Here is a 24,212-nt window from a genome sequence, read left to right on the forward strand (position 1 = left end):
CATTGAATTAATCAAAACTGACAGTAAAGACATTTATAATGTTACAAAAGATTTCCATTTCAAATAAATGCTGTTCTTTACAACTTTCTATTTACAAAGAAACCATCAAATTAGCATATAAGAATTTCTGAAGGATTCTAAGGTAGGGTTAGTGTAGGGGGATCAAATATACAGTTTGTACAGTATAAAAACCATTATGCCTAAGGAATGTTCCCATAATGATAGGAATACTTGCGTGTGCATTTTTTGTGATTTATGAGGACACAAATTTGCATACTGACATGGGTATTACACTGGTATTACAACGTAAACATGAAATATGACGACATTTCATGAGTCCTCATATTTAAAATAGTTTTAAAAACATACTAAACAATGTTTTATTAAAAATGTAAAAATAGAGGATTGTTTTCTGTGATGGGTAGGTTTAAGGGTAGGGGTAGTGTAGAGGGATAGAATGTACAGTTTGTACAGTACAAAAACCATAACGCCTATGGAATGTCCTCACTAAGATAGCAAAACAAACCTGTGTGTGTGTGTGTGTGTGTGTAAAAATTCTGCAGAAATTTTATACAACACCATATACTATGGTTTCAGAAGACTCTTAATAATATATAGCAAATAATACTTGTATATGTCTGTTTTGAAGCTAGACATACATATTGAAACAATGCGTTTTGCATTAATGTAAAGCAGCCCCCCACATACTGATGCTATGCAGATATATCTACAGTGGTATAGCAGATTCTTTTGCATGGCACATAACACCCAGACCAAGATCACAATAAAAGACTGAATTTGATTTGATTTGGTTAGAAATCACTGTCATTTTGCATGTTAGTAGTGCAAGGTTGGTTAGCGAGATGAATTGTTTGATTAGACATACCAACACCATTAATATTTATGATCACGTCGTAGATTTGATGTACACTGTTTTCCCAAAGGCAAGCAGGAAGAAATGCTTTCTCTGTTTCATTGCGGTTCTTGGAAGTGTGTCATTTGAACCATATTAAGAGGTGATGTTACCCAATCGCACTTGTGAGAGCAGAACAAAAGGGTTCGACGCACTCATGCAGTCTAAAGGCGTCTCACGAGATTAAATCAACAGAAAGAAAGTCTTGATCAAATGACCCATAGTGCACTTGACAACCCACCATATACGCTCCAAACTTACGCTCCGAACCTCAAGGCCTCGGGAGAGAAAAAGAAGGAAAGATGCCAAAATGTGCACACAATCCCAGAATAATGGAGCCGAGATAACAGCCTTGGAAAGTTGAAGAGGTTAAGATAAACTACAGCCCCTGAGAGCTCTTCACAAAGATACAGACACACTCCTCTAAGAAGATTTCATTTCCTGAGGCCTTAAAGGACTGCAGACCCATGTCATGAAATATTCAAAGAACCTGCGAAGGAATCCCGTTACTGCAGACACACGTTTCAATAACACAGAAAAACGTACAGAGGAAAAAGCTGCTTTAGAAAGTAGAGTCTAGAATTTCTTACGGGCAGTGGTTTGGCTACCCCGATGCGGACGGCACCCATGTTTGCTCCCTTCAGAGCCTGCACCGCCTCCTCCAAACTGGCGCTCTCCAGGTTGATATTGTTGACATACATGAGACGGTCTCCCGGCAACAAGCGACCGTCTCGCTCTGCTATGCCTTCGGGAACTAATGACCTGATAACAATCACCGTCTTAAGCGGGTCCATTGGGTCCTGCACACATGAACACACACACATACAGTTAACACAGTTTAACATTAACATTATCATTATATTAGACCTGCACAATGATGCATTTCATTAGGATGGGAATTGATGTTTCATTTTTATTTTATAAATATTGGAAGCACATGATTTTCTTGCTATTCACTTTTGTTAATGGTTCTTTAAAGAAATAATTCATTACTGACCCTCATCATTCCTACCTCTTATATTATCAGGTATACAAAACAAAGATAAAGTGCACAAGTCTCTTATGGTACTTTTAATTTTTAACATTTTTATACGTTTTTTATAATTTTTGGAGCTTGATAGTGTACTTCCCTTTTAAATGTCATTGTATTTCAGTTCATGTCAGACATTCTGATAAACAAAATATGAGTCGGAACAATATGGTGAGTAAAAAAGGACAATATTTTTTTTTATTTAAAGGTGCCCTAGAACGTTCTTTCACAAGATGTAATATAAGTCTAAGGTGTCCCCTGAATGTGTCTATGAAGTTTCAGCTCAAAATACCCCATAGATTTTTTTTTAATTAATTTTTTTAACTGCCTATTTTGGGGCATCATTAACTGCGTGGCCCCTTTAAATCTCACGCTCCCTGCCCCCCGAGCTCTCGACTCTATATACAGTGCATAAACAAAGTTCACATAGCTAATATAACCCTCAAATGGATCTTTACAAGATGTTCATCATGCATACTGCATGCATGCGTCGGATTATGTGAGTATAGTATTTATTTGGATGTTTACATTGATTCTGAATGAGTTTGATGGTGCTCCGTGGCTAAAGCTAACATTACACACTGTTGGAGAGATTTATAAAGAATGAAGTTGTGTTTATGAATTATACAGACTTCAAGAATTTAGGATTTATATAAGAAGGAGGAAGCAATGGAGTTTGAGACTCACTGTATGTCATTTCCATGTACTGAACTCTTGTTATTCAACTATGCCAAGGTAAATTAAATTTTTGATTCTAGGGCACCTTTAACTATTTTTCTATTAAATAGAAGCGTCAAGGAAAAATAAATTATGTAGTCCAAATTTAATGTAAAATTAATATCCCTTGTGAAAAAGAAGTACACTTTAGCATACTTTTAAAAAGAGCAGGCCTACTTATTACGGAAATATTATACTTCAAAAGAATATATTTAAACATTAAAATTAAGTCCCTTTTCACAAGATGTACTATAAGTCTCTGGTGTCCCCAGAATGTGTCTAAATTTTCATCTCAAAATACCTCACAGATCATTTATTATAGCTTGTCAAATTTGCCCTTATTTGGGTGTTAGCAAAAACACGCTGTTATTGTGTGTGTCTCTTTAAATGTGAATGAGCTGCTGCTCCCAGCCCCCTTTCTAGAAGAGGGCAGAGCTTTAACAGGTCATTTTTTTGGATACTCAATAACAACAAAACTGGATAATCTCACGCAGCCAAAATGACGATCGTCAGTAACAGAGTTCAGCCTTACATTGTTTGAACTGGAGTCGGACACTGATGGAGAGACTCTTTTAGAATGCAACTGGACATTTCTGAATGGTTAGTGGATAAATGTATGTAGTTGTTAAGGAGTCAATTTGATTCAAATGATCGACTAAAATGTACCGTCATGAAAATATTTGGCAAATCCAGCATTGAACTAACCCTCATTTGTGAAGCAGTCCACATAAAATGATTTGCTCAAAAAATATAACACTTTACCGACTTTCTTCGGCACATTTCCTTCAAAAATGAAATTCATCCACAGTGTCCTCAGTGGCTCAGATGCAGAGTCTATGGAGATTCTTATATTCGTTGGTACCTCCAATAACAGAACATTTGTAATGTTTTTGGCGCAGACATTCTACATAGTATCATAACTACTAATTATATCCTTTATTAGTAAAACGTGAGTCACTGAATAATTTCGCTCCCATTGTTAAGGCCTAACTAAAACAAGAAACGAAAACAAACTGCAAAACTGCAGTTCCAACATGAACCAACAGCACCAACTGATTAAAAAAATAACCTAATAATAATAATAATCACATATTTGAAAAAGTTCCGTCAATGACGGATAATTTTCGGTTAACGCAACCTCTGATATATATATATATATATATATATATATATATATATATATATATATATATATATATATATATATATATATATGCCTAGTAATGACTGTTTAATGACAATAGCATGCAGTAAGACTTTGTGTAAAGGTCTTTCTTTTAATTTTTGATGCATAGACTGTAGCCTAAGACTATCCCACGTTTTGAAATTAACTCTCACTTTAAATTTTCTAATGGTTTTTAAGGATGTTAAAATGTTATATTATAATGTTATTGTTGTTTTACTTCGTCCTTTCATCTCTGTTTACAAACCGACATTTTATTATTACAGTCACTTTCCAGTCCGTCCCTTTGCGCCACCTGGCGGTAGTTTCGCGAATGATTTTTACACGCGACTGAATTTCAGTTAACGCAACGGCCTTGCGGCGGCGGTAGGCGCGGCGGTAATACCCATTTTGGTTGTCTACCTACTGTACTTTAATATTACTTCTATTGAAACTTGTATGTCATGCATTTGTAGTAACACATTTGTAATGATGAAGTGCAATTATTAACTTTAAATGTTATATCGAATAACACTCTACAGTTGAAATTATAATCAAGCGTTTTACATGTGCTTTAGTATGTTAGTCAACATCAAAATAAGTGTACTTCTTTAAAGCACAAAAGATTATTCAAATCGATTAAAAATGCACTTTAAAATAAAAAATTTAATTTGACATTATTACAAAGCGCACATTTTTAAAAAGTGTACTTAAGTGTGTTGATGAAAGTGTGCTCTCTTTAAATGCACTTAAGTGGCCTTTTATTTCATTAATATTATATTATCTACAAGTGCAGTTTTTTTAAACACATACTTAAGATTTGAAATATACTACATGTGCACATTCAATACAATTAAGCACACTTTTTTCACAAGAGAATGGCCAGCATAATAAAGTGTGAAGATATTTTTTATTGCATTATCCTCTCTGATTCCACTCAACAAAAAATATACAGCTCAACCAGTGTAGTCTGATTCACAAAAAGATGCCTTTCATGAGCCAGTTCCTTAAATGAATCAGTAAAAAGACTCACAATTCAATATCAAACTTGTGAGTTACTGCTTTATGTTTGACTTGTGAAATTGAAATTGACATCCTCGCTTTCTCATGTGATGATCTAAATTTTTGGAAGGTCCTCCAAATTTCTCACCTGGTAATCCAGAATGCTGAAGCCTAGCCCACTCTCCCCTTTCTCTAGTTCAATGTCCTGAATCTCCGTTTCCCACATAGCTAACGGCGTTCCGGTGGGCTCTTCAGTCACATGATCTTTCAGGCTGTCCTCTAATTTGCCAGAGACCAGAAAATCCTCAAAATCATCCTGCACCTACACAAACAAGGTGAACACAGCCTTTGTTTCTCATTAAGTCGCTAATAATTGATCAGAAGCATAAAACATAATCTTAAAGTACCTCATATAACTGGGTGGATGCAAAACCCACACCTTTTATTGATAGCTAAACTGTGTCAAGCATTTGGGCATTAACGTCTATCCTCTGAGAGCGACTTGAGATGTACAGAGATTATAATGTGTAATCTGATATAATCCCAACAAAGGAAAGTCTGACTGAACAACTCAGGCTCGTGGAAGACAAGAACTAGATCAATATAAAAAAACAATCATAAAACAGACATTATTTACATGAAGAATATGGGCTAAATTAGAGCACTTTGGAAAATTCAGTGTTTAGAGGGAAATTTGCTTTTTAAATAAACTGAAACTATCGAAATTAAGTTCCCTTTTGAAGTGGAACTTTATCTTTGATGTCTATTTGCAACATGTTTTTGAATCGTTGATCATTGTAGCCAATCACAGACATATCTGATGAGCGTGTGAACATAATGGCCAATCAGAGGTGTTTACGAATCCACTCAACAGCATCCAATGCGTCACATTTTTTAAATTTCAGTATTGAAATTTACATATTAAAAAAATAATAAAACGTACATTTTAAATCTAAACAGGATTTGATATTTAATGAATAATTTAATGTACCTGAACTATGGAATCTGTGGCCACATCATCTGGCTGTGGTTGCTCAGTTTGGCTGTCAGTCATTATAGGGGCGGGTCTACAGCAGACCATGGTCACAGATACAGGAAGTTCTTTCAGTATTTCAACAACCTCTTTGTGATTCTCTCCTCTGAGAGGAATGCCATTCACCTGAACAAAAACACACAAATGTATGAATATTTAGAGTATAATGAAGATATACTAAACACATTATTATTGGTGTCAATATGTGTATTTATGCCTTTAAAAAAATTAAACCAAATATTATACATTGAGGGGACCAAATGCAAAAGTTTAAGAATCTGCCATTGAAAAATAAAACATTGAAAGTTTGGGTCAGTATTTTATTTTATTATTTTGTTTTGTTTTGTTTTATTTTTTATTTTATTTTATATAAGAAATTAATAATTTTATTCAGTAAGGATGTATTAAATTGATCAAAAGTGACAGTAAAGACATTTATAATGTTACAAAAGATTTATATTTCAAATAAATCCTGTCTTTGCATCACAGGAATAAATTACATTTTAAAATAAATATATATTACAATACAAAAACATTTATTTTAAATTGTAATAATATTTCACAATATTACTATTTTTGCTATTTGTTTAATCAAATAAATGCAGTCCACGGTGAGCAGAAGAGACTTCTTTTAAAAACGTTAAAAACTCTTAACAACTCCAAACTTTTGATTGGTACTGTATATTTCTGAGGTCCATATTCTGGTTAAGACCTTATTCCAAAAAATACATTTACATGCCTCGCAGCTATTGGAATATTCCTGTATACAGCATAATACAGTTAATACAGGCATAAACCTACTGTCTTGTTTGGACTTCTAGAAATGGGAATCTCTGCTTAATCTAGTTTGGCCAATCTGATTAATTATAGACGTTTGACATATACGTAATCAAAATTAGACCAAATTCCAATATGGTTTCAACAGTTGTTTCTTATGGTGGTGACCCTGATGTGTGCTGGTTTTACCTCTAGCAGTTCGTCTCCACTACAGATTTTTCCAGATCGTCCGACAGGTCCCTCAGGAAGTACGGAGCGAAGGAAGTGACGACCGGCACACGCATCCAGACTGATCCCTAAACCGCTGTTCTCACTAAATTTCTCTACTTGAGCCACCTGCACATACATTAACACAGAATGACAGAACCGTTCAAAAACATCAAACTCATTTTCATCAGCAACAGGTGTCGTCTGCTTCAAAAAAATGCTTCACTCTAAACATACAACCATATTTTGATGTTAGTGGTAATAAATAACACACTTAAGTACACTTTTAAAAAGTGCACTTTGTAATAATATCAAATTAAAAGAACGACATTTTAAATAATTGTTTTAATAATCTTTTGTTGTGCTTTAAAAAGTACACTGATTTTGATGTGTTGACTAACATACTAAAGCACATGTAAATTATAGTTTTAACTGTAGTATGTTTTTCTATATTACAATTACTGTTAACATTTTTCAATGTATTAAATTGCACACATTTTCAATTCATCACTGAAAATGTGTTATTATATCTTGAAATCTTAAATTAAATGTTTTCAAACTATTCTTCATCTATGTTTAAAAAAATATCACATGTCCAAGCATAAAGATCTGACCATGGTCTGGATCAACACTGGACTGGTTTTAGTGTAGTGTGTGATTGTGTGGCTTTTTTATGTGTGATGATAATGCCATTATTCACTTTCTGCAAAGACGTTGGAAAAGCCTTAGTCTTGCTAATACAAAAAGTTGAATGCAGTAAATTAACTTTGAATCTTTAAAAAAGATAATTAAATTTTGAATTAAATTTCACAAGTGCTGACTGGTTAAGTACATCTAATAAAAATCTAAATCTAAAAATGAATCACATTTCTGATCATTGAACTGCCATGATGGAGATGTTCTCTCACTTCATTGAGGACATCAAATATTTATCTGTTATAAATAAATGACAAACTGTACACATAAATAGCAAATTAATTAAAATTAGCTACAAATTAAATTGTGTGTAGAGGACAACATTATTATCTATGAAAAGTTCATTAAAGAGACACAATAAAAATGTAAAAAAAACATTATTTTTCTTTCCTTCAAATCATACTCTGTGACAAAAGTTCTTCTAATTAAAAAATGAAGCATAAACGAGTTACTCACAATGACTTCACTGCAGACACTGAGCTCATTCTGCCACTTCTGCAAAAGTTTGTGTTCCTCCTCTGAGCTCAGCTTAACAGGACCTGAGAGAGACATGACAACATTATCCGCTAGTCTCTGCATGTCAATTCACTGATATAAGTCATAAAATGGCAAAAGTCTCTCACCGTCACGTCTTTCTGGAGTTCTGATGGGTTGAACCGTGACAGACTGAGGTTTGGCGTTTTCCTCTGGAGTGAGAAACAGCCTCTCATCTACACACACACACACACACACACACACACACACAAAGAACGAAAACACGGTGGTATCAGTGATGTGTAACCATGTTGGTTTGAACTCTCTTTATATAATAACAGGCTTCTTAGGATTGTGATGAAAGGATGAGTGAGGATTTTGACTCTAAATATGGTGCAGCGGTTACGGGACTTGCACACACACAAAGAGGATCTACCAAACTTTCTTTCTCTTTCTTATTGGGTTAAAGTTAGATCTCAGCTCTGGCTTTACATTTCTGTTGTAATATCTTCAAGCATTCTCTCCATCTTTTTGTATTTATCAGAAAAGGGTTTGCCACATTTAAATATCCCTGGATTTGTACAAACTTGCAGAACACAACAGACCACACTGTAAGGAATATTGTATGTGTGTTCAGCTATACCTTGCATTTCCAGTGTGATCAATGAATTGGAAGAAATTACAGCTGTGATTTTTAAGATCTCTCTTCTGAATCTTTATTTGAACATCGCTCAAACTATTACACATAATTACACAAAAATGAATGAAAATGCAAAATGACTGTTTTAATTTAACTCATGTGATGAAACATGAAGTAGTGACAAATATTAATGACAAATGACAAATATTACATATTACAAACTTAAGCCTGGGACACATCAAGCCGACAAATGGGCATCAGGGCAACGTTTTTAAGCATCGGCCGACTAAGTTTTCCCGGTGTGTTCTGCACCGTTGGCTCTAGTGGGATGATGTCGTTTTTTTTGTTTTGTTTTTTTCATGTAGAATCAGCGCCGGGCCTTTGGGTGAGAGAGAGAACTCTGATTGGCTGTTCAGTTTAATGAACAAGTCGAAGCACGAGAATAATAGCAAAACAGTGAGCAAACAAGTCAAGGCAGTAAAGACAAAAGGCTGTTCTAATTTCTTGTCGTGTACCTGAGTGTTACTGTGCGAATGCTTAATATTAACGTGTGCCGAGTGGAATATAGAAAGTGATCAACATGAATGATATTAAAACGTGTAAGCGCATGCTGTTTTGTTTACGGTTTGTGTATCTGCAGCCTGCAGTGCTGGTCTCCCTTTCTGAATTATGAATATAAACGAATATATATATATATATGAAAAAATAGACAGCGTTCTCCTTACACGCGAACAAGTCCACTTCCGCTCGGCCATACCTCAGCCATATGGACTCAACTCCTTGTGGATGGAGTGGCCCGGAATGTAAACTGCTTTCAATGACCTGCTCCGCCCAGAGCAGGGTCTGAAAAGGGGGTGTGAATGCAGCATGCCCTGGTGATTTATATAAGAAACTACTGATGTGTTGTCTGTGTGGATCAACAAACGATAGCCTCTCAGGTGTTGGAGAAACACTGCCCAATGCTAGAAACACTGTCATCATTTCTAGGCAATTTATGTGCCAAAGATGAGGTGGCCCCCAAAGACTACTGGGTGGGCAGCCATGAAGAACCAGAAATGGAATTTTGAGCCAGTAATGGAACAGTCCCATGAAGAAGGTCTAGTGGAATGATGTTGCTGAAACTGTAAGACTGAAAGCTCCTGAACTAGCCTGATATCTGCCATAGCAGTTAGGATCAATTCTATACATACAGGACACAGATGTGCCTGCATCATGGTTGAGTCCCAAAAGTCCCCCAGAAAAATGGTTCTCTGAACTGGAGAAAGCACACTCTCCTTGGGAGTTCAACCTCTGCCCCAACACCTTCATTGAGCCAATTCCTCATATTGAGCCAGTATCAGCCAATCATCTATGTAGTTTAGTACATGGATGCCCTGGAGTCGCAAGAGAGCCAGAGCAGCATCCATGCACTTGGTGAATGTGCATGGGGATAAGGCTAGGACGAAAGGAAGAACTCAATATTGGTATACATCAACCCCCAAAGTAAACCTGAGAAACTTCCTGTGTTCTGGCAGAATCTCAAAGTAAAAATAGGCGTCCTTTAGATCAATCATCACAAACCAGTCCTCTAACTGGATTTGCAACATGATTAACTCCAGCATCTTAAACCTGTATGTCCGAAGAGTACTGTTCAGGCCCCTCAGAACTAAAATCGGATTCAAACCCCTGTCCTTTTTGGGTACAATAAAATACTGGCTGTAGAACCCCGAATCTCTCTCTGGGAGGGAATACTTTTTCTATGGTCCCGTTCGTCAAGAAAGACTACAGTTCTCATTGGATAAAGACTTATCACTCCTGACGTACCACCGTAGCTACTATATCATTGAACCGAGCTGGACGGAAGGCAAACTGAATCCTGTGACCTTTTCATATAGTATTCAGAACCCACAGAGAGACATTCAGCAGTAGATGCCATGCTGCCAAGAAGACTGAAGAAAAAAGAAGAAAACTGACCTGTTTGGTGCTCTGATTGGAAGAATCGCTCTTGAGCAAAGATGGGACAAGTAGCCCATTGGGCACCTCCACCCCCTGAATCACAGTTAGTGGCAGGGTAAGTGGAGATGCCTGCCAAGGGCCCCAAGGGAAGTCGGGCACACAATGTAGTGGTATGCACAGACCTCCCTCAGGAGGGGTCACCTTTGGCGGCCATGGCCCATGACAGTTAGGATTGTTTCTTATCTCATTCTTATCTCATGGGGGAGATGACAGACCTAAGGTCTTGTCTCCCTCTGAATGGCTGTGTCTGAGCAAGCTTTCCGGTCCCCCTGTCTTTGTGGGGGGGAACAGGTGCCGCCACACTGGCCTTTTGTCTTGCCTTCTGTCACTGAGCCCTGAGAATCAGAGAATCAGATCTCTGAAAGCTTCAATGATTTATGAGTCCCTGATATTAATCCTTCCATGATGATATTGACTGTGTAAATAATTGGGGCATCCAGAAGGAAAACATTGTCTCTTTCATTTATCCCCATTAGGTTGAGTCACAGGTGCCTCTCCTTAATGACAATAGCAGCCACTGAATGGCAAATGCCACGGGCCGTCTGCTTGGTAGCACAGAGGGTGAGATCTGTGGCTATCCTTTACTTCTTTAACTACCTCAGGGGCTAATTCCTCACCAAAGTCCAAATCTTTAAGTAGGAAAGCTTGGTAGGCCTGACTGTTGCAGCATAGGTCTTACCAACAAGGGTAGATGTTACTCAACAAGGCTTGGTGGGTAAGGCTGATTTCCTCCACGATAATGCATTTGAGGGGGAGAGATAGCCCGCAAGCGGCTCTTCTAACCTTGCCATTGCCCCGTACCCATGCTTGTGCATACTGACCACCATAGAGTATGTTGAGGTGGCCTGAGTATGTACACGAGCCGAGTACGGATTCATCTAAGACCTTGACACCTCGGTGTGGAGGTCAGGGAAGAACGGAAGATGGCAGCAGGTAGGTTGCTGTCAGCCAGATGTTAAATATCGATTGTCTTAGATGGAGTGACTTTCTTTTCATCTGGCCACTTCAGACTCAACTTGGCCACAGCATGAGTAACAAATTCAAACAGTTAATTGAAAGCAACACTTGACTGAGAGGACTGCTCTGCTGAAGCATCCATCTCCTCAGATTCAGACAAAGACAGCATGAGTTCCTCGTTCTGGTCTGAAGAGATCGCTGAGCAAGCTTCAAGATCCAGAACAGGGTCCTCCGAGTCAGTGGCGAGGGAAAGAGAAAGGACTCTTTTTGTCTCAAGCTCCTCATCCGCCAACTTGACCTGCGAACCACATGGTCGAAGTTGCAGAGCTGCCACGGAGGCCGTGGGACCCGAGTCAGGGGTGCAGGAGCTTGGCTGTCATCAAAAAGAGCCAAGCAAGATTGGAGCTTGTGGAAAACTGCTCACAATGAATGCAGTCATCCCCCTCGAGAACTGACCACGCATGCTCCCCACCCAAACACATCACACGCATTTCATGTGAGTCATCTCCCATTGTAAAGAGTGGGCAAGGTGTCACACATCTGCTAAACTCTAGCGATATATCGATTATCGCAGAATCGCTGACTCGCGATATTATCATGAGCCATTTATCATGATCGTATCGTGAGGTACCCTCCGATTCCCACCCCTAGTGCAAGTATATAACAATTAGTTCAAACTCTAACCTGTGGAGGGCAGTAATACATTTAGCAGTGTCTACACTGTCAGAATTCTAATAGAGAGGAAGAAGGCTAGTCCAAGATGAGCATTTATTGTTATAACGTATATAATTTTTTTTTTCTTTTTTTTTTTTTAGAAAATGAGTGATGGTTTCTCTAGATAAGACCCTTATTCCTTGTCTGGGATCGTGTAGAACGTTTTGAAGCTGCACTGAAATTTGTACTACTTCATTTGGGCTCCATTGAAGTCCACTATATGGAGAAAAATCCTGAAATGTTTTCACCAAAAACCTTACTTTCTTTTCAACTGAAGAAAGAAAGACATGAACATCTTGGATGACATGGGGGTGAGTAAATTATCAGGAAATTTTAATTTGAAAGTGAACTAATCCTTTAAAAAATATATAGTCGTATATACAAAAAATACACAATAGTACAAACAATAGTATATACAAAAGTATAACATCAAAATATAATAAGAAATATAGATTGTTTTTTTGCTTTTTTGTCTTAATTTAAGTCACCCTTATGTGGCTTTGCATGACAATAAATCCAACTGGTGGAAAACTGAAGGAAGACCTTTAAGTACAATTGTGGAGTGTTTAAACAGACGTGAGTGACCGATGTAAACAGATTAATTCAAACACTCATTCAAAAGGACAACAGTTATTGTGCATGTGTTACCATGCATGGTATTCGTTCGCTCCATTGTTGAGTTTCTTGATGTGGTGGGGGTGGTCTCCACGGCAACAGGTATGATTGACGGACTTGCGTCCTCTGGTTTGAAGCCACGTCGGACGAGTTTCAGGTTTACGGTCTGACCCGTGTGTCTCAGAACTTCCACAGCCTGCTGGTTGGTGTAACCCTGGATATCCACACCGTCTACCTGCACACACACAAGTTAATACATTACAATCTCATGTTAAGATCATATGTGACCCTTGATGGTCCAAGTCACAGAGATCAATATATGGGAATTAATTAATTCTCAACAAGTGAGAAAATAATAACTGTATGCAAATTATTTATGACTAAAATAAAATATCTTATTTCACCCACCCCAATGCATATACACACAAGCACATATTCACATGTGCACAATAACACACAAAAGCACATTCATCTGTGACATAAAAACTTTTTTTCATGTTGAAAAGCACTGCAACACAAAACATGTGTATGCAAGAGTTTTCTAAGACATATTCTGTGTGAAATAACTCACAGCTATGATCTGATCTCCAACATGAATTCGTCCGTCTTGCTCCACTGCGCTGTCCCTCGAAATGCTCTTCACGAATATCCCAGAGGGTTCTGCAACAGGAAATTACAGTCAGCAAAGTTTAAACACTGCCTAAAATGAAGCACGGTAGAATGAGAATACGCATTTGAACTGAAATCTGCCCAGAATAAGAAAGAGAAACAGTAAATATAAAGCCTGTGACTGTCAGGGACAGAAACTTGAAAATCAGGAGTCAGGAGTTATATTTTCTGCACACACAGGATTTATATTATAACATCCCTTTTTAATAGAGTGGGAAACACAAAACATCACATTTAACTTACACAGAAAGTTAAACCTGAATAAAAACCAGTTGTGAAAAAGAAGAGTGCTTTATTGTTTTGAGTAGTGGCAAGCAGTGACTTCTTTAACCAGGTATGCTGAGTGCCTCTGAAATGAGACACGTAGTGTTTTGAACAAATCTCTTGAATGAATGGTTCAATGACAAAACATTTACTTGTCACCACCTAATGCTGTAACAATGCAATCAAAACAATCTTCGTTTGAAGCATCAAGCTACTTTCAAAAGGTGCTTTACTGTATTTTGCTCGCTGCTATCGTAGTGTTTATATCCGAACTATAAACTTTATATACTTCTGTGATCAATTTGAATGTTTGCAAAGCTGTTTCATACCTATACATGACAACTGCTCTCTCTTGGTCAGCGGCAGTGCTAACGCAGATCTCAATGTTCGCTGTGATCGTACTTGTCAAAAAAAGGTTTAATAAACAGCCAAATCGCTGTTATTTAGGAATAAGTTTGCATCAGTGTTTGAATCAAAATCTTTTACTAATTAATTGTGAAGCTCTAACTTGTAGTATAATATAATATATATTATATTTATAGTGTAATCAATACTTATGTAAGCAATAAGGTATGAGAGGCTGTGCTGTATCGTGAATAAGTCACGGCTGAAGGACGTTGTTAGCAATTCGTGATTGATACAGCACTAGCCTCGAGTACCTTATTGCTTTAATAAAACGGTTACCACACAATACAAATATTAAAGCCAAAAATATGTATTAATGCAACTTTCATGAAGTAAACTTTAACTAAAAGCCTTCCTTCCGCTGGACAAAAATAGTCCCTGACCGTGAACAACAACAGAAGTTTCATTATAATAGCAAAGACTTTTATTTTGAAAAGACTGAATCGTTGTGAACACGGAACAGGACGCAACTGATAAATGCTTTGACTAGCTCTGTCAGTCATGGGAAAACCCCTTAACTGTTAAAAGGACAAGATAATAGATCAGACATTAAAACAGATTTTTTTATTATGAAAATTGGACTGACCTGAAGGAAAATGCTAAATCTGAATGCAGGTATTAAACTCGCTCACTCAATCTCTTTCTCACAATACTCTTCTACATAATACAGTAAGCTTCAATGAACAATATCAATTGAGAACAAACAGTTTACGTTGCTAAGAGTGGTTGCTAAGGGTGTTGTGTACTGATACACAGAACCGTTGGGTGAAATGGTCATAGCCGTGTTTTATCGTGAATAAAAGACAGCTATTGACCAATCAGAATCAAGGGCAGGAACTAACTGTTTTATAAATTATAAATATAGTTTGGGAACCACTATGCTAAAGTGTACTTCTTTTACACAAGGGACTATTCACTAAAATAAAGCAAATTTTATTTATACAACACACTTCACAGACAAATTTTGTGAATACAGATCATTTTGTGTCACATCGATATACAGCAAATCATAACACTAAATGAATCTTTAACAAGTCGCAATCAAGGTATCATTCACATCCATAGCCCAAACACTTACAAGCTGAAGTTTAAGACTTAGGATGTTAACATGAACAATACTTACAGTGAGGCTTACCTTCGAAAAAACTAAATACAGTATTCATTAGTTTATTTGTTAAAGGTCCCGTTTTTCGTGTTTTTTTGAAGCTTTGATTGTGTTTATAGTGTGCAATATAACATGTGTTCATGTTTTGCGTGCAAAAAACACAGTATTTTTCACATAATTTACTTATCTGTATACCGCTGTTTCCACTGTCATAAAAACGGGCTGATGACTTCCTTGTTCTATGAAGTCCCTCCTTCAGAAATACGTAACGAGTTCTGATTGTGCCAGCGGTTCCTGTGTTGTGATTCGACAGCTCTGAGCGAACCTTGCCCGGAAAGGTCACGCCTCTTACCATAACGTGGAGATGCACGCGCTCAGTGTTATTGTAAACATGTCTTTAATTTTACCCTATCAATTTGAGCCGGAATCAGACCCGGTGATTGGACTGCGGGATGAAAATAACAGCGTTTCGACGACATGGCGACAAACACACTCTACAAACGCAACTCTTGTGTATTCCTGTGGGCGGAGGTTAGTCAAAAAACTGTTTTAGTGACGTCATTAAAGAAGGAAGTAGGGATGTAGTCCAAACTGGCCGTTCGATGTAGGCGACTTGTGTTAAATAAAATATCTCGCTTGGCATTGAACTTTGAGCATTAAAATTTTACAGATTTTATTTATACTCTAACAACAACATTACACACTAACTAAAGTTTGAAACATGGGATCACGAAGAACGGGACCTTTAATATAATTTAAAGTTCACCTGAGCTTTTGTCCCCAACATATCCAGCGATGGTGATGCCCAGTCCCTGAGCATTCTTCGTTAAGCTAACATCAAAAGCATCCTGTTCCTCTTCCTCAAAACCCTGAAAGCAGACAACACAGCAGTGAGAACAGAATGAAAAAGAAACCTCTTCATTTAAATCTGATACATTTTAGCCAATGTTAAAAAAAAAAAAAATACTTGTAAAACTAATCATATGAATACTAATGTTTCTGCTGTTGCTTTCCCACCAAAAATTATGTCTCTTGCTTGAAGATATTATTAAGAATCAACAGACAGATGCAATAAAATCCTTAGGATGATAAAACTTTAGTAATAATGCCCTTTTATTTTACAATTATTACTAACTTAAGCCTCTGGCTTTTGTTAGTTACAAAGATCTTATGGAAGACTAACAGAATAAAAAGTTATATTGAGGACATAAAAATAATAAAGAAACACATGCAATATTTCTTAATTCATCCAAGACCAAAGTATCTAAGCTGTGCTACCCACATTGATACAATTATATTCTCTTATTCTCACTGTAGGTCAATTGTTTCAATTTCTTCTAATGACTTACAGGAAAAACACAGAGATAGAGCACTTCTGAGCAAGTCTGAGTCACAAAAGAGCAACCTCTGAGCAATAACATATACCTCTAGGTGAGCCAGTTTCCACATTTAAACAAACAGCTTAGTGTTTTACATGTTGTTCAGACTGATCTGTATATGAATGGCACTGTACCTGTTGCTCAGTGACGGTCGGCAGGGAGACTGGAGCAGCCGGAGTGTCATCCGCCGTCCCACGGCTGATGAGGAGTCGAACTCTGTTGCCACATTGTTTCAAAACTTGAGCAACTTGCTCACTGCTCAGACCAAACAAATCCGTATCACCGATTCGCAAAACGTGATCCCCACTTCGTAAGCGACCATCCTAGAAGCAGTGAGAGAGATAGTGAACATATGTAATTTTCATAAACAGATTTTATGACAACCTTCACTGTTTGTTCTTGGGTTAAATTCACAGGATTAATAGACAATTATTTAATTTATGTCATATTGTTGACTTAAGATTTTTCATTCTTTAATTGCTTGAAAAGAAAGCAAAGAGTTTAAGGACAAGGAGAGGAGAAAAAGTCAGAGGTATTAAGAGGTACAGACAGATAAAAACACCCCAGGTAAGAGTGCATAAAAAAGTCAACAGGAACTGAAAAAAGTCACCCAGGAACAGAAAAACAAACAAACAAACAAACAAAAAAAAACATGGATGAACTGATTTCTACTGAGTGTGTCTACCTGATCAGCGATGCCTCCAGGTAGGATGGTTTTTACGATAACACCTGTGGTTTTACCGCCAACAATCCCAAAGCCCAAACCAGTTCCATCATTCACCAGCTCAATTGTCTCCACGTGAGTCCAATGGGTCTATAAAGCACACAACAAGAGTTAAATGCACATGCAAGATGGTCAGTGACAAATAAGGCTGCCCATCATGATGATAAACAAATGTAGTTTAAAACATATGTTGCAAGTTCATTATTTTTGTATTCATATTGGTTTCATTTGTTTCCAAAAAATGTGAGATAAGAACGTTACAGTGATTCTATCATTGCCAGATGACCACCAGATGCCTCACATAACGGGGATCAAAATACAATACCAACAAAAGATATGTGATGCAGCCACCCCTACAAGAGAACCGAGTTCCCCCTCTTTGGAAAACTTTTCACAATAATGCATGTTGTTCAAGTGACCATAAACTGCCAGTCATTTCGTCAGTGTTGTATTTAGAACTCAAGTTCTAATTCCTGATTCCTGATTGATTATTCCAGTGGATGACCAATATTCAATAGTGTCACAAAGGCAACTCACCCACATCAAGGCAGATGACCACATTGCTGCTGCAAAGACGTCGGTGACAGAGACTCCTTTAGGAGTGGCTCATGACTTAGTTACAGTACACTCCTGATGGAATGACACACCAGCGGACATGATTGAGGACTATCAAGTATCACAAAGGCATCAGAGATCACCTCTGTCACTCGATGTGTCAATGTTTTCCAAGGAGTGATCCCCGTGCTCCACACTAGTTGATGGTGCTATTTAATGTATTGTGAACTGCAAAATTTCCATAGACCCTAAAGTAGTAAATTACCAAAGTTTAGCCACTGTCAATTTCTTACTAAAATTTTCAGAATGAGTGTAATCGATAGTAAAACATGAAGAATTTGTGCTACCACATCCAGGCCAAGAACATTCACATTTACCCAGGAAACCCCCAGGTGACATTAAGTTAATTCATTCAAAACAAACAGAACAGATCCATCAATACAAGATCAGATCTCACACTCTAAAACAAAACTTCAGAGTGTTGTTGACTCCAGAGAAAATCAGCAGCTATACCTTTAGTCAGGTTAGACGCCACATCGAATTTTAACAAAGCTGTGTAGGACAGACTTACGCTGCATTCACATGGGGCGTCAGCGTCAACGCTTGATGGGGGGTGTGTCTGAAGCTTGTGTTTTGACCGACAGTTATAGTGATAACAGCCAATCACATTACTTTCCGGTGTTGCATGAACAAAATTGGCTTGCGACTGCTCTTGGGTGTTTGCATAAAGCGATCTGACTGGCTGACGCCTGCGTTGGTGCTTGAAAAGTTGAGAAATCTTCAACTTCTGCCGCACGCAACGCAAGTGAAGTGACGCGACGGAACCCACAATTCAGTTTGGCAATGCATGACGTCACCCATTCAAAGTAAATGAGAAGCATTACCCTGATTAAGGTCTATAGAACAGAATCTGGTTAGCCAATATTTGGCCTGGAATGGAACAAGGGATGGGGTGAAAGTGCATCAGTACTAGCATTACTGCTCTCAATCCTGACAAACTATGTGCTGTGCAATGCCCTGTGTTGCCGGATTACACCAACCCTAAAAGGAAATATCAGTTGTGATGACCTCTCTGCGTCATTACACCAATCCTACAGGAATTCCAGATTCAATCCTGAAAGCCAACATGCACACCTGATCTATGGGCCCTGTTATCATCATGTGAAGTCCCAGACAGCATCTGTTTGCCAAATTTGTAAGGGTTAAGCTCTAGCAAACCTAGAGGCAAGCAGCAGAGCAGCAGCAGTACGTATTCTTTGGAGGTGGACAAGCACAATGCTAATGATTTAGTCCTCTCAAACTTAGTCCCTGTCTTCCTCTGAACACCTACTGGAAAATACAGCAAAAACCTGCATGAATTCCATGTTGGACCAAGCTGGTTTACGTTGGTTAGAGCTGGTATTGTGCTGGTATAGCTGGTCCACCAGCGCTCCTGCTTCCCATGCTGGTGACCAGCAAACTGAATAGAACACCTTGATCAATTCTGAACATTGCTCTTCTTCCATAGTACCTTTATTAAAAATTGAACAAATTTCTCACATCAATGCTGTCTGATGAACTTGCTTCCAGCTGGTATTTTGAATACAGTCCAGAAAAGGGCTTGCGTTTAAGGAGGGTGGTTGGTGTCAGGTGGCAATGCATGAGTTTGAAGGTGGTCTTCTCACTCTACACATGCGAATGGGAGCATGAAATTAATGGAGCATCATCCGTGGGTACTGTGACCTTGTCTTGAAAAAACACCATGGAGAACTCCTTGTGCTACAGTTTAAAGTGTATTACAAACACTTCTATAAACATTCACACCTAGGAACACAAGTAGACAAGGACTTACAGCCAGTGCATACCCTAGCATGCTAAGTCCAAAGTCCCTTTTCAAGGATAGTCAGTTCACTCACTTGCCATATTTGAAACACCTCCAGAAAGCTATTTCAGGCATGCAAGACCAACTCTTATCTCCAGATTTGAAATACTCAAATCTCAAAAACTGCTTGGCAAACTAACAATTTAAAAAAAAAATCAGCAACAAAATCTGACATGAACATTAAAATTGTATATTTTAGATTGGTCCAGCCAATGTTCTTGTGCAGGACACTGACTGTTTCTATAGGAACCTGAACTTCTAATGGCAGGTGCAATGATGCAATGACATTACCAATTTATGATTGTCTCTTTTATTTGGAAGTCAGGACTTATTCCGCCATATTTCATGTTGCACTAACTCCCAATCATATTGGTATATATACAGTCTAACTGTGCCAGGACTGAACCAATAATGTGGCTGCTGAAATGATGTAGCTACTGAAAGATCATGGACACTTTTGATCAGTAAGGCTGTTGAGCGAGTGTTGGAACTCTTCATTGAGTGTTGGAACTCCGACCAAACGGCTGTGGTGCAAGACACCAAGAAACTAGCACTTTACTGGGGGAAGAGCATGCTGCCCTTGCGTTGGAGCAGGGCGAGTGTGAGCAACTGTTCACAGTGAAGATGCTGCGCGCTCGTCTTGGAGGTGTTCATGGCTAAGAGAATGACAATGACATTGAGGGATCCTCAATGTCCTTAAAGGGGCAATTTATTTTACCTTATCTACCTCTAAAAGGTGCATATTAGTACCTTCGAAGAGTAATATGTCCTCGTAAGGTACTACTACATATACAGTAGTATTTATTCATTTAGCAGATGCGTTTATCCAAAGAAACCTACAAAAGAGGAATACAACTGCGATTATTCTTAAGGAGGCAATAAAACTGAAAGTCACCACATACCTCAACTCGATATAGCATATTTTTATGCCAACTTTTTTTTTTTTTTTTTTTTTTTTTTGAGTGCACAACTTTGTCCAGCTCACAGATGTTAGGAAAGATAACTTGAAGCTCAAACAAACTGCACAATCTGAAATCCCAAAAGAAAAGCAGCAGGGGTTCGTATCCTTTTAAAAAGGGTCTGTGTTACATCTCTATTATGTTTCACTCCCCACTATGCACAGCAGGAATATTCAGAGGCTTAGCCATCCCTTGGCAGTTGGAAGACATGAAATAGAACTTTAATATCAGTTTAAACTTTTTTTTTTTCTCCATTCTAGTGGTGTAACCTTCTAAAAAAGTAGCATATTTCCTGTTGAATAGAATAATACTCTTAAATACATTTCCTATTATAAATTATGATACAGCTTGGTTTGTTTGTCCATTGGGTCAGATTGCTTTCTCACCACAAGCAAACCTCTCCATAGTTCATTTTCAATCTTGCCGAGACCACCTTGTTCGGGCGATCTAGGACCGATTATTTTGGCATGGATTTAAACTTTATATATGTTCATATATTCCTAAATGAACCAAACTAAGGGGAAAAATGCATCAGGTTCCGAAACTAACTCCAATAAACCAGGTCTGAAAACAACCCCAAGTCTGTATGTGTGTGTGTTTGTCTCACCGCACTGGAGTGTGCTGAAAGTGTGCTAGCAGCACTGGGGGTTCTGGAGACGACCGGGCTGGAAAGCTGTGGTACGGGCCCACGGGCGACAGTGAGGCTCACACAGTCCGATGCTCGCTGAAGAAGCACAATAGCCTGCTGGTGACTGACGCTCTGATCCAGTGGCTGACCATTGATTGCCAATATTTGATCTCCCTCCTTTAGTTTTCCATCGCTAGGGTAAAGTAGAGAACATATGCTTAACAGCAGTTTTGAGATCAGCACCATCACTACAGAGCAAAGAATGTGAAAGTCTCAAGCTAAAATAAGGACATGACGCTAGTGTGAAAGTAAAGAAATCTGATGACTTTGTAACATCAAACCTCACTGGTGGTTCTTGTGTGTCATTTGACAACAAGTCTTGGAATAAATCACAGAAGCTGTAAGGATTACTTTTACACTATTTTATCTCCTTTTTGGAGCTTGAAACTTTTGCAACCCATTGACTGTTACTGTATGGACAAAAACAGCTAAAACATTCTTTAAAAATCATGAAAGGTACATAAGGTACATAAGGTACATGATGATAGGATTTTGGGGGGAACTATCTCTTTAAATCCAGCTTTCCTGTAAGAAAACTATTCCCTTGTGAAAAATAAGTACACTTACTTTTACTGAATGTACACTTGTACAGAGCAAACATATTTCAGGTTTTTATGGACATATTTCATATACTTTAGTGCTCCAAACATGAACCAGCACCATGTATGCATACACATTTCATCATGTCTTCTTCAAATGAAATACATATGTGCAAATATGTGCGGTACGTCTGATCATGAACGCAATGACACACAGAAGACAATGATGCAGACCAAAAATTCCAAAAAAAGAATGGACAAAAAAAGTTAACTATGCCTTTATTCTTTCTGTGTTAAACTGATGTATCAATTGTTCAGAGATTGTAGTGCTTGTAAATGTAATGTAAAATATTATTATAGACCTACTTTCTCATTTTCCATATAGATAAAAAGCTCTGCAAAGTTATAATGCTAATTTGTTGATATTTCTAAGAATAATTTATCAGAATGTATTTGATTTGTTCATGATAGTTGTAAGTAGTCTATAATTATAAGATATTTATGAGTTTCATGATTTATATTTTTTATATTGTCATGAGGTTATTTTTAATAATATTTTTATTTTTAATATTTTTAATACATCAAGGTGCTCCCAACTATGTTGTTTGTCTTTTTTTTCTCCGCTCATGTTTTAATATTCATTTGTCTGTATAATGAGTGTGTTGCAGGTATGTGTTTTATTTGTTGTTGTCTCCCCAGTTCCCACCCTCTACACTCCCACCTTTCCACAGCTTTACACACTCAATTCTTGAGTCTTTTTCAGATCTCAGGTGAGAACGACCAGCGCTAAAAAAAGGGGTTTCATGGCACTTTAAATATGTGTTGCAGATAATATAATAATAATGAATAAAAGGCCACAAGTGTACTTAAAAGTTTATTAACACACTTAAGTACACTTCGTAATAATGTCTAATTAAAAAAATTTACTTTAAAGTAAAACTTATTGTTTTAATAGTATTTTGCTGTGCTTTATATGCTTTAGGCTTACTTAAACTGTTACACAGTGTTCAGCCATACACTGATTACTTGCACACTGCGGCACCACCCCCACTGTCATTTTGCTTTTTCATAGAAATAAAAACCATTTAGTCGTGTGGACAATGAATGCTACAATTATAAACTCTTCTCCATACAACACGAGCTGCAGTGTCCCAGCACAGTGCAGCATAAGTCAGATTTCAATTATCATGTGACGAGAGTAAGGAAAGATGACTGACAAGATGATGGCAGAGAAGTTGGAGTAAAAGTACAACAGATCCTGTGCATTGACAAATATCTTTTCTTGTAAAATGTGTGTAAAGTGAGCATGCAGTTAAAAGCAATTTCAATACCCCGCATATTGATAGTGGTCTCTGGCGCCCACAAATTATATACAATATACTGTAACACCACCACTCCCCATGTAATTGATAGCTAATACCAGTGTTGTCACAAGTTTACTATCCATTGGGAAAATTTCCTCACCATGACATCCCTAGTACACTTATTTTGATGTGAAAACATTACATTCAGTTTGTACTTAAGTACATTCTTTTAAAGTGGACATTTAAAGGGACATTTTTTAAGTTTAAATAAAATGAAAACTAAAAGACTTTCAAATCACATGAGCCAATATTTTATTCACTATAGAACATAGATAACAAATGTTTAAACTGAGAAATTTTACAATTTTATGCAAAAAATGAGCTCATTTCAAATTTGATGCCTGCTATCAGGTCTCAAAATAGTTGGGAGGGGAGCATGTTTACCATGGTTTAGCGTCTCCTCTTCTTTTCAAAACAGTTTGAAGACGTCTGGGCATCAAAGTTATGAGTTTCTGGAGTTTTGGTGTTGAAATTTGGTCCCATTCTTGCCTGATATAGGTTTCCAGCTGCTGAAGAGTTTGTGGTCATCTTTCATTTAATGATGCACCGAATGTTCTCTATAGGTAAAAGATCTGCCAAATCAAGCCAATTCAGCACCCGGACTCTTCTATGACGAAGCCAATCTGTTGTAATAGCTGCAGTATGTGGTTTTGCATTGTTCTGCTGAAATACAAAAGGCCTTCCCTGAAATAGAAGTCGTCCGGAGGGGAGCATATGTTGCTCTAAAACCTTTATATACCTTTCAGCATTCATAGTGCCTTCCAAAAC

At 37.6% G+C, this 24,212-nt stretch overlaps 1 protein-coding gene across 1 annotated transcript in view; it reads right to left on the reverse strand.

The window, feature by feature from the left end:
- The window catches only part of LOC125265741 (multiple PDZ domain protein), a 111,228-nt gene that overhangs the window by 51,325 nt on the left and 35,691 nt on the right, over window positions 1–24,212 (reverse strand). The window contains 12 exon segments of the mRNA XM_048186138.1: window positions 1,504–1,713; window positions 4,973–5,146; window positions 5,816–5,983; window positions 6,824–6,970; window positions 7,994–8,076; window positions 8,161–8,247; window positions 12,966–13,167; window positions 13,504–13,592; window positions 16,142–16,244; window positions 16,889–17,077; window positions 17,440–17,568; window positions 21,461–21,674. Coding sequence (XP_048042095.1) covers window positions 1,504–1,713; window positions 4,973–5,146; window positions 5,816–5,983; window positions 6,824–6,970; window positions 7,994–8,076; window positions 8,161–8,247; window positions 12,966–13,167; window positions 13,504–13,592; window positions 16,142–16,244; window positions 16,889–17,077; window positions 17,440–17,568; window positions 21,461–21,674 — 1,795 coding nt within the window.

Source organism: Megalobrama amblycephala, linkage group LG3, assembly GCF_018812025.1.
Source record: "Megalobrama amblycephala isolate DHTTF-2021 linkage group LG3, ASM1881202v1, whole genome shotgun sequence".
Lineage (NCBI taxonomy): Eukaryota > Metazoa > Chordata > Actinopteri > Cypriniformes > Xenocyprididae > Megalobrama > Megalobrama amblycephala.